The sequence below is a fragment of the Typopeltis vanoorti genome, chromosome 9, assembly GCF_054136105.1.
Source record: "Typopeltis vanoorti isolate ZY-2024b chromosome 9, IOZ_Tvanoo_1.0, whole genome shotgun sequence".
NCBI lineage: Eukaryota > Metazoa > Arthropoda > Arachnida > Uropygi > Thelyphonidae > Typopeltis > Typopeltis vanoorti.
The window spans coordinates 74,710,639-74,722,720 of NC_143557.1; the positions used below are offsets into that span (position 1 = coordinate 74,710,639).

At 34.4% G+C, this 12,082-nt stretch overlaps 1 protein-coding gene across 1 annotated transcript in view; it reads left to right on the forward strand.

Annotated features, from left to right (window-relative positions):
* Positions 1 to 12,082, forward strand: part of sl (small wing phospholipase C gamma 1) — a 546,737-nt gene that overhangs the window by 201,556 nt on the left and 333,099 nt on the right. Inside the window, exons 14-15 of the mRNA XM_090398565.1 lie at positions 341 to 525; positions 3,576 to 3,745. Coding sequence (XP_090254691.1) covers positions 341 to 525; positions 3,576 to 3,745 — 355 coding nt within the window. The remainder of the gene's footprint in view (positions 1 to 340; positions 526 to 3,575; positions 3,746 to 12,082) is intronic.

The window sequence follows — 12,082 nt, forward strand, 5'->3', positions numbered from 1 at the left end:
GACTTCTTTCCAAGTAGTGTATATGGTATTCATAATTTGGAATGGTAGGTAAGAAATATATGTACTGCATCTATAGTGCTCTTAAATAACATTGCAGTATCAAATATTTACTTTTCTGTGCTAACTGGATTTTGAATCTCTTCTGAAGAAATCAAAATACTCAGACTGTATACTCTTTTAAATTTTCCTTGATGATGATTTTTGTAATTTTTGTTTGCAACAAAATTGTAATTTGTTGCAAATAATGGAATTAGCAAATGTGATACCCCCCCTCCACAACTTCAGCCATCTTTTGAATCTGATTATTTGGTAATATAGTAATCTTTTTCCAACATTACAGCAGGTGAAATAGATATCAGTAATGCTGTTAAGAATGGAATCCTCTATCTTGAAGATCCTGTAGATCGAGAATGGCGGCCTCATTTTTTTATGCTTACACAAAATAAGATGTATTATGCAGAAGAACAACAGAATCAAGAAGAGGAAGATGAAGGAGAGGTAGATAGAAGTGTCCAACAAAGAGAGGTAAACTTCAATCATTCTTTGTACTATCTAAACCTCTATCTGTGCAATTCTTAATAAAAATCAAAGTAATGGACCTGTTTTTCTTCTTTTTCTTTTAATTACTTCTTTCATTGCCTAGCATGTACTCTAAAGAATACATTTATTACTAGTTATTTGCATTCCCTATCCTTTTTGTCTCCCCCCTGCAAAAAACACAACCTAACCAGAGAATGCATGCAAATTCCTTAGTTGCCTTAAATAATGCTAGACAGGAGTAATCAGTTTCTCTCATTGATTATGTAGTTGCTATATGTGGCCTGTTCTTGCTAATCCCATCAACTTTGCACACTGTTTATTATGGATTTTGAATTCATATAAGGATTATAATATCTGTGACAGGTTCCTTAGTTGCCTTATTCCAGATGAAAATTGTCATCAACAGATGATAGTTTTCATTTCATAAAATGTTATTTAAAAATATTTGCTAGGTTTGTACTTTGTCATTTAGTCTTTGATCTGCTGAAGAAATGATACCTATATCAATTCTATCTATATATTGATATTATTCTAAACCCTGCCTTTTTTTAGGTAAGTTTTATAAAAATGCTTAAGCACCTATTAGGTTTGGTTGTCTATAATATGTTATTTTGCGATTCATGCAGAACCATTTTTATTGAAATTTAGGTATATTCTTACAATATTTGAATAATTTGGAAAATTTATCATCATTCCAATTTGTTTCATTTGGACCATTCACAGAACACAGAGGGGAAAACTATTTATTGCAGTAATGAAATTCTGTATTTGCAGTAATTCTATTCTGGTTGATAAAGTTTAATAAAACATGGAGTTCAGGATGTAAGATGCAGCAATTGTGATTCAATTTTAGTTTCAACGCATCATTTTTATGGAAAAATGATTCAAACTAGTATTCAAATTGAAATTTGATTTCTGTGGTTATGTTGAAAGTCTTGAGGACTATGGTATAAAGACATAATTCTGAGATGAAAAACATTAGTATTATGCTTCTCAACTAGTTTTTTGTGCCATTTTGCACACGTCTTTGGGAGAATTTTTTTAAATATAAGTTAAAAGAAAAAAAGACTCCAACTATATCACAGTTAACAGAAATCGAATAGACTGTTGAAAAATGGTTTAACAGTGGACTTGTGATGGCATATGTACTTAACTGTTGTGTTTCAAAACATATGTATCATATTCAAGGTCAATTCACATGAGTTTTTATGAATGATGATTAGATTTTCTGTAAGATGATATCTTGGTTTTTATTGTGTTGATTAGGTTCACGTAACATTTTTGAAGCTTACATGAATTTTCGGACAAAACAACATTTGTGGTCCATATATGGCATTTTCATTTTCTAATGAAGTACAGATAACCTTCGTTGTTGGATTTATTATAGGCTGATGTGCCAAGTTCTCTAAACTTCCATTTCTAAAGTGGACATTATCTGAAATAGAAATTACTTAGAAGATTACCAACCAAAATACTCAGCAGATCCAATCCAGTCAAAAGCAACTATGAGCTATGTTTTATGAGTAGCATAACTATGTTTTATAGTTTTATAGCATAACTATGAGTTATGCTATGAGCAAAACATCCAGTCAAAAGATATTTCCAAAATGGAATTCATCTCTTCGGATATTACGTTGCAACAACACTGTACTTTTATAAAAGCAGATAAAGAAAATGCCACAGTAATTATAGATGCTGAAGAATTAGAGAATACACATATAAAATGAATAACTTAATAGACAACTACTGCTTAGACTTAGATCTGACATGAGAGAGAGAGAGAGAGAGACACAACAAGAACAATAATTTTATCAAAAGCCTGAACTGGCCAGGAAATCAAAATGGCTCACATCCATTAGTTCCAAGAAATCATGGAGCCACAAAAATATATAAACTAAAAGTGCCTTTAATTTTAATTGTTCAAGAGTTCATTTTTACTGTTTCCCATCAACAATTTTCTTCCATATTGACTTAAATTTTTTCAAATCTCCAGTATGGTCAACTCCTATCTTTTGTAGGAGTTGATCATACTTTATTACAATTCTATTACAATTTTGTTTCAGTGCTAACAATGTCAGTTCATCTACATCTCAGCTTGCCAATGGATTTTCATAATATTCTGTACAACACTAGGACTCACTAGGACTAGCTCATTCCTTTAAACAGGAATCTTATCTTCGATTGTTTTGTCATTGAAGCCTGACATATATATATATATATATATATATATATATATATATATATATATATTTTATTTATTTATTTATTTTTTTTTCCCCTTCTAATAAGATATCCTTTTGCATCAATAAAACTAGAATAAATCCTTTACTACACTATTCTCATAGAAAAGATGATATAATGTTGGATGTAAGTTCTGTAACCTCTCCTGTGTTGTGGAAGTGATATAAAAAATCATATAAGTAATTAAAAGTAATTGTTCTGAAAATGAATATCTATCTACATATATATAACGAGATATTGCTGAATATGTACTTCTTGCTTTTATTTGATTTTGTTGGCTAAGACCAGATTAAGCATGCAGACATGTGAGGGTTGTTAAACTCCTGCAGGATTGCTGAAGTCTTCCCCCAGCAATTATTCGCCTCAGTGGTAAAGAGTTTTTAAACAACCTGTACAAATGGCATGTTAAGATGATCACAGCTAACTTATAGTTGACTCGAGAAAAATCTAACAAGACCTCAGTGCAGCTTATTTAAGTACAATTCCAGGAAATCTGGAAATAGCTCTTCTTCAAGGAGAAGAGCATAACTCACAGAATGACTTTCACCCTCACTGGAAATCATACCCATTAAGATACCAGTTTTGGTATTATATTAGCTCTTTGAGACTACCAGAAAATTTTTAATTATCTGGCTCATATAAACTCATAACTTTATTGCATTAAAAATGGAATTAATTATTTTTAATCTTGTTTTAAATTTGTTTTTGAAGACTTTGGGCAAGCACTTTTAACATTTTTAGTTTATACTGTAGACAAACATTGATTTTTATTTATCAAATTCTTCTGTTTTAAGGGTGTTCCAAATGATGAATTACATTTTGGAGAAAAGTGGTTCCATGGTAAGCTTCCAGGTGGAAGGGTTACAGCTGAAGATCTCCTTCGTGAATACTGTTATCTGGGAGATGGAACTTTTCTTGTTCGAGAAAGCGATACATTTGTAGGTGACTACTCATTGTCATTTTGGTGAGTTTATTTCATGAAACATTGAATTAGGAATAACTACGTTTTATTATTATTATGGCCCCTCCTGGAAGTTGGACTCATCAAAGGAGGACGTCTTTTAATCATTCTACCTAAACACTTATCATATCAATCTTGAATGCATTCAATGAGGAAGCACTCACCATTTCTAATCTACCATTACCTATTCCACACTCATCACATACCATGAGAAGAATCTAAACCTCACTTGCTTCCTCTCCACCTGCTATGATATGCAAATTCTCCTATTGACATTGCAAGATCACCCTTACCAACTCATACGTTTATGTCATATCTCTTCTCCTCTATCTATTTCTTAAACTGTGTAGATCAGAGTCTCAGTCTCTCATAATATGTGCAATTACATATGCTAATTATCATCTTATTTACTTGCTACTGAATCAACCATATCTCCATCCTATTGGAATCCAGGCAGTGGCGGATTTAGGCACAAGTGGAGGAGGCGGCCACTAGGGGCCTGCACTATATATTTTTTTTAGTAAAAATTTGAAAAAAACTAATATTCCATTTTGTTTCAATTTTGTCTTAATTCTTGGAACTACTATCTGTACTGTTGTTTAATCATAACTATATAATAAAATAAATTATATTTTCATTTTTGTTTTCCAAATCGACTGCTTCAAATAAAGGTGGTATAAACAGTTAAGGAACTGATGAAATTCTTGTAACCTTCAGTATCCTTTGTTGTGGTTTGGTTGTTGTAATTGTAATTATAAAATAATTGTTTTGAATATATATGCATATTTAATATTTTAGCCATGAAACAAACGTACTTGTTCGGGACAAAAAAAAGAAAACAACGAAAGGAAAAAGAAAAAGTATCGCTCTCTCAAAAAAACTCCTTGGAGGTTTTTTTGACTTCATCTTCATCTAAATTTCAGAGCAACAGAGATCGTCAACCAACACGTGATGAACAAGATGAAAAAGAAGAAGATAGTCTAAAAAATGATAACATAATAGAAAACGCTGAACGAAATGAAGAAAATTCTGCGAAGGAAGAAGGTGCCAAATATGACGAAACAACCGACAATTCTGAAATTGAACGAGATATGCAAGACACAAATGAAAATGCCGAAGAAGAAAAAGAACGAGGTGCTGATGCAGATCAACATAAACAGCCAGACTCCGATAATTTTCCAAAAGATATCGCTTTATGGCCGTGCAAAATATTGGAGAAAATGGTAAATTACTTTATAAATAATAAACCATGCAATATCGGAGACATAACATCTTTAAAAGTTGAATATAATGACAGAAATCAGACGTACTACAGAAATATTTGAAGTGTTCATTTTTACTGTGAAAAAGCAAATGCCGCAAAAGAATATTGAGAATGGCTTATTTTTTCAGAAAGTAGCAAAATGATTTACTGCTATGTTTGTAAACTTTTTACACGTTCTATTACTAAATTTAGTACAGGATACAATGATTGGAAAAATCTTAAACGTGCATTGAAAGAACATGAATGCTCTAAAGAACATATTTTCTCAATGTTGATTTTAAAAAAAAAGATTGTCGATAACTGGACGTATTGATTCTCATTTGATTAATCAGATTAATGTTGAACAAAAATATTGGTGAGATATTTTAAAAAGAATTGTAGCCACAGTAAAGTTGTTAGCAACTTTGGACTTAGGATTTCGGGGGCACACAGAAGAGGAAAGTGTTGGTGGTGTTAACAAAAGAGGAAATTTTATAACTTGTATAGAATAATTATCACAGTTTGGTCAGTTTATTAAAAATCATTTAACAAGATGTGATAATATCGGAAGCGGGAAAGTTAATTTCTTATCTCATATGATATGTGATGAATTTATTGCTTTAATTGGGACTGGAGTAAAGGAGAAATTAATTTTGGAAGTTAGAGAAGCTCTATATTATTCATTGATCGTCAATTCTACATCCGATGTGAGCCATATAGACCAGTTAACTTTTATATTGAGATATGTAAATAGTAAAGGAGATGTGCTGGAACGGTTTTTTGGTTTTCTGCAAAAAACTTTAGAGGAACTCGTTTTTAACAATTTAAATGCTCTATCTTTAGATATAAAAAATTGGCGTGGCCAAACATACGACAATGCGGCAAATATGGCTGGCAAATATAATGGTTTACAAGCAAGAATTAAGATATTGAACGAATCAGCAATTTTCATTCCATGTTCCACTCACACACTTAACATTATTGGAAACTCTGCTGCAGAAGCTTGTTCAAAGGCTGTTTATTATTTTGATTTTGTACAGAACGTATATAATTTTTTTTCTAAATTTACGCGACGGTGGAATTTACTTACAGACAGTTTTGCTGATACAAATTCCAAACATGTTAAAAGAATCAGCGACACAAGATGGTCATCACGAGCTGATGCCATATCTACTTTGCGATTAAATTATAAACATATTAAAACTGTTCTTATTAAATAAAATAGGCGAAAATTAACTTGAAAAACCAGATAATAGATTGTAAGCCAAAACGTTGTCAAAATTTTTCAATAAATACGAAATTGCAGTGTTAACAATATTATGGGATAGATTATTGCAAAGAATAAATACACAAGTCTTTCGCTTCAAGAAGTTCAAACACATTTGTTGCAATGTGTAAAACTTAAAATTTTTGCATAATTTTATAATGGATGTACGAAATGATTTTGAAACCATAGAACGACAAGCAAATCTATTAACTGATGAAACAAATTATGAAATAAACCGGATAAAGAAACAAAAAAAGACATTTTGATGAATTAAATACAGATCGAATGAGACAATTCTAACGGGTCTCAAATTGTCCGTCATAGAAACTCATAATATGATTTGTGATAGATTGAGTTCCGAAATTTCCACCAAAATTAATATGTATTCTAATGTGTTAAGTCATTTTCAATTATTTTTTGATCACGATATGAGTAAAGACGACATAAACGATTGCATTTCTAAATTGGGAAATATATAAAAGAATGATATTGAAATTAGCTATTTCAATGAAAGTACATCATTTCTTAAAATACATAAAAGAAGAAAAAATCACATGTCCATTTCAAATGTACAAAACAATCATTAACGGATTGCAATCAACTTTTCCAAATGTAGAAACAATACTAAAAATTTTTTTAACAATGCCTATTTGGAATGCTTCTGCAGAAAGATCTTTTTCCATCCTTAAGCGTATCAAGAATTATTTAAGAAATTCATTGGGGCAAGATCGACTATCAAATTTGTCACTGATGTTTATTGAAAATTTGTATTACAAGAATTAGAATTTGATTTATTAATTGACAAATTTTCTGCTACAAAAAGTAGAAAAGTGTCAGTATAATTTCATAAAATACTTATATACAAAATACAGACTGTACCTGAATGTGATTATAATATTATCAAATTGTTCCTATAGTATGTAATATACAATTAAAGTTACCTACCTACTTTCATATTTATATGTATACAAAACATTTTATAAATTTTGTTGTAAAGTAATTATTGTTATGTATGAATGTGTATCTATTATGCAATTATACATAAAATATTAAAAAAATAAATAAATAAAATGAATTGTTTGTAACTTAATAATTTAAAGTGCCCCGAAAATTTCAAATGCCTCAGGGCTCCTTAATGCCTAAATCCACCACTAAATCCAAGTGACGATATCCGAACATAAGTTAAGATGGGGCTTTATCAAGTTTCGTAAAATGGAAGAACAACTTCCTTTATTTTATTATTTTATTATTATTATTATTATTATTTTTTTTTTTTTTGCAAGTTAATGTTCTCTTTAATAAAGCAGTTATCTGATGCTGATACGTTAACCAACCACCTTATTTTAATTAGTGGTCCCCCCCCCCCCAACTCTTTGTTCACTGTATATCTCCCCCCCCCCCCCCCCAAACTCTAGCTTCATTGACTACTTACAGCAAATTCCCATTACTGTTAATGGGAATTTGCTGCAGAATTTACTCCAAAATGTGTAACTTTTCATTTAGCAACATTAAACTGACATAAATAATATTTGTTCATAGCATCAGGGTTCTGTATGGATCAGCAGTGGCTCAAGTGCAGAGCTTCTTACACTTAATATCTCCATACATCACTTTCTCATACCTGACCATCAGCTACTCTCTTATTATTTCACAAGCCTATTTTGCATACCCATTTCCTTAAATTTGTATAACAACCTTGTATCTGGAATCTTGGCAAAATCCAGCTGTGTCATTGTCTGTTCATACCGCTTATCCATCTGATGTCACTATGAATTAGAATTATAGAATGTGAGCATATTGCTAAAGCAACATCTTCCTGTAACAAAACTAAGCTGGCCTTTATCGAGAGAATCATAGCATTTTACCTACCTTTGGATCCAATTCCTAATCAGCCTCTTCACTATCTTGAACACATTGGAGATACTGATTGGTCTTTAGGTCATTGCATTAGCCTTTTCTTCACCTTTATAAAGTGAATTTATCCTTCTCTCCTATTGTTCATTAGGAATCATGTGTTACTGAAATTCAAGTTGAACTATTTGGCTAACTTTTTCTTGCATTCCTTCAGTACCTCTGCTGATATCCCATCCAGTCTCACTGCTGTGTTCAAATCAAGCTCTTGCAATAGCTTTAATACCTCTAACTCATCTATTACTATTTTTTTTATCCAGTTCTCTTTTGGTATTCAGTGAACTAATTGGTCTTCCCTAACAAGTATACCTTACTAAAATGAAGACTTGACAACTTACCTGTTTCTAGTACATCTGAGTTATTTATTCTTCTATTGTCATTCTTATTTTTCTAATTGGGGATGATAATAGATCAACAACATTTTCTTTCTGTGCAGCTCCTGCTTTAAAGTATTATTAATTCATTTCACTCCTATGACGTTTATTCTCCTAACTCTGAGCATGTAGTCCTCTGCATACCCCTCCTCGTGGAGCATCTGATCATGGCGGAGAAGACCTCCCAGTGATGGTACTGGCCCTTTGCAGTCTTCCTCTTTTATTTTCCTGTATTCTTTCTTCACTCTACTTCTCCTGAGTCTGTTGTGCTATCCTGTCTTCCAGACCACTAGGATCCAATATCCTGTTATTGTGTTCATTATTCTTGTTGAGAGGCTTATACGCTGGTTAGACATAATAACTAATATTTAAGGAATTGACAGCGTATACTGGAAATATAGATTAAATAAACTTTAATATACACTTTCCGATATTTCGGCGAACGTTACGTTGCCATCTTCTTGGGAACTTACTAAAAGGACACGTGCACACAAGTACTAATACAACAAATGAGACTGAGGCTAGGACGCTAGCGTTTTCCTAAAGTCCTGATGGTGCCCCCTGGCGGGCTATATTGGTAGTTCTTGGCCTTTGGGCTGAAGTTCTTTTGATAAAAGTTTCCCAAATTTGGGGCAGTTTCATGCATCCAAATTTGTTGAGGTTTGGCATGTTCCTAAGGGCCGAGGCTGATTCCATGAATAGTCTTTCATACTTGAACTTGCTGCGGTGTATTACTGTGGCTTTCTTCCATCTTATTCTGTGGCGAGTATCCAGAGCGTGGTCTGCAAGCCCAGAGTGGCTGTACTGGTGGAATCGGATGTAATCCTTGTGTTCTGAGATTCTGATATTTGCTGTCCTGCCTGTTTGGCCAAAGTAGGACAGTTTACAGCTGCAAGGGACCTGGTATACACCAGGTAGGTCTAGGGGAAGTGGTTGGTCTTTGGTAGAGCGGATAAGGGATGCCAGTTTTCTATGTGGTCTGTAACAAGTGGTCAAGTCATGTTTTTTTAAGATTTTATTGATTTTTTCTGAGGTGCCTCTGATGTAGGGAATAGTGATGGATTTAGAGTAATCTTTTTTGTGAGGGGGAGGGGGTGGTGGGTTGTGGATGACTGGGTTAAGTATTTTTTGGATTTTTTGGAGGGGGTAGCCGTTGGCTGAGAAAGTGTCACGGATGTGATTTAGTTCAGAGGTTAGGGCTTGATCATTAGAACAGATTATTTTTGCCCTGTTGAATAATGTTTTAATAACTCCATATTGTTGTGAGGGGGGGTGGTGGGATTGTTGGTGGATGTATCTGCCAGTATGGGTGGGTTTTCTATAAACTGAGAAAACCAAGGTTCCATCAGGTTGGCGGGTGACTAGTGTGTCTAGGAAGGGGAGGTTATTGAGGAGTGAATCCGGGCCACATGGCCCGGATTCACTCCTCTCCTTCCTAACACACTTGAACAACCAACACCCTAGAATCAAATTCACCCTGGAAAAAGAGGAAAACAATAACCTCCCCTTCCTAGACACACTAGTCACCCGCCAACCTGATGGAACCTTGGTTTTCTCAGTTTATAGAAAACCCACCCATACTGGCAGATACATCCACCAACAATCCCACCACCCCCCCTCACAACAATATGGAGTTATTAAAACATTATTCAACAGGGCAAAAATAATCTGTTCTAATGATCAAGCCCTAACCTCTGAACTAAATCACATCCGTGACACTTTCTCAGCCAACGGCTACCCCCTCCAAAAAATCCAAAAAATACTTAACCCAGTCATCCACAACCCACCACCCCCTCCCCCTCACAAAAAAGATTACTCTAAATCCATCACTATTCCCTACATCAGAGGCACCTCAGAAAAAATCAATAAAATCTTAAAAAAACATGACTTGACCACTTGTTACAGACCACATAGAAAACTGGCATCCCTTATCCGCTCTACCAAAGACCAACCACTTCCCCTAGACCTACCTGGTGTATACCAGGTCCCTTGCAGCTGTAAACTGTCCTACTTTGGCCAAACAGGCAGGACAGCAAATATCAGAATCTCAGAACACAAGGATTACATCCGATTCCACCAGTACAGCCACTCTGGGCTTGCAGACCACGCTCTGGATACTCGCCACAGAATAAGATGGAAGAAAGCCACAGTAATACACCGCAGCAAGTTCAAGTATGAAAGACTATTCATGGAATCAGCCTCGGCCCTTAGGAACATGCCAAACCTCAACAAATTTGGATGCATGAAACTGCCCCAAATTTGGGAAACTTTTATCAAAAGAACTTCAGCCCAAAGGCCAAGAACTACCAATATAGCCCGCCAGGGGGCACCATCAGGACTTTAGGAAAACGCTAGCGTCCTAGCCTCAGTCTCATTTGTTGTATTAGTACTTGTGTGCACGTGTCCTTTTAGTAAGTTCCCAAGAAGATGGCAACGTAACGTTCGCCGAAATATCGGAAAGTGTATATTAAAGTTTATTTAATCTATATTTCCAGTATACGCTGTCAATTCCTTAAATATTAGTTATTGTGTTCGGCATGCATTGTGATCTGTGGAGATCTGGAAAGGAAGATCCTGGTAGTTTTGCACTACTCTGGCATCTGTTTCAGCAAGACAAGCTCCCTGGGTTGCTCGGACAGCTAGTGGGCTTGCATGCAAGGGTCAGTTTCGGTTGCAGTAAGTTTCCTATCCTATGGTCCAGGGATGGGGCCCCAAGGCTTGCTGTGGTGCTGCTATAACATCCAGGGTAGTTCTGACATTCCACTACTAATTGCAGTCATTGTTTGCTGGTGAGTGGATGTCCATGTATATCTCCATGGTGAGTGAGGAGCTATAGTGGCAAACAAAAAATCTCTTGAGCACAAATTCTTCATTCTCAAATTTTTCAGAAGCCCTCATAATGTTCCAGCCAAGTATTTGATACTGTAGATACATTGTTTGATAACAGAAGTAAGAAGCAAAAGTTACTTGACACCAGTATAAATCTATCAGTATTTGTCATCATCCATGCAACAGATGAAAAACCAATAGGGAAATGTTCCTTCTTTATTCAAAAGGATTTAGAAAGACTGTCAAGATCTCGCAAAACAGTTAGAAACTACATTCTGATGATATTCTTGTGGAAACATCATGTCAACAACACCAAGAGCAACATCAGTGGGTGGAATGCTAGTTACAGTAACACCTCATAAATTACCAAACTCTTGTAGAGGAGTGATAGTGTAATGGGATCTCCTTGATGTTCTCGATGAGGAGATATGTACAGAACTTAACAATTTAGTAGTGACAGGTATGAGGTACATCTTGATACATAAAAATGGTTACCTGGTTTACCAGAATATCATCTTTATTTTTGATACACCCAAACCTCCAACGTCTGTAAAAGCAGGGTGTCTCAATTGTTTTCTTAGATACATTCCTAATCCACTGAGATGCTTGAAATGTGGGCATGCACAAAATGCCTGTCATGGCTCTGTCATCCTGTGCCCAATGTAGCAATAAAGAGCATTATAATAAATCTTGCTCTGCAAAAGAAACTAAATACT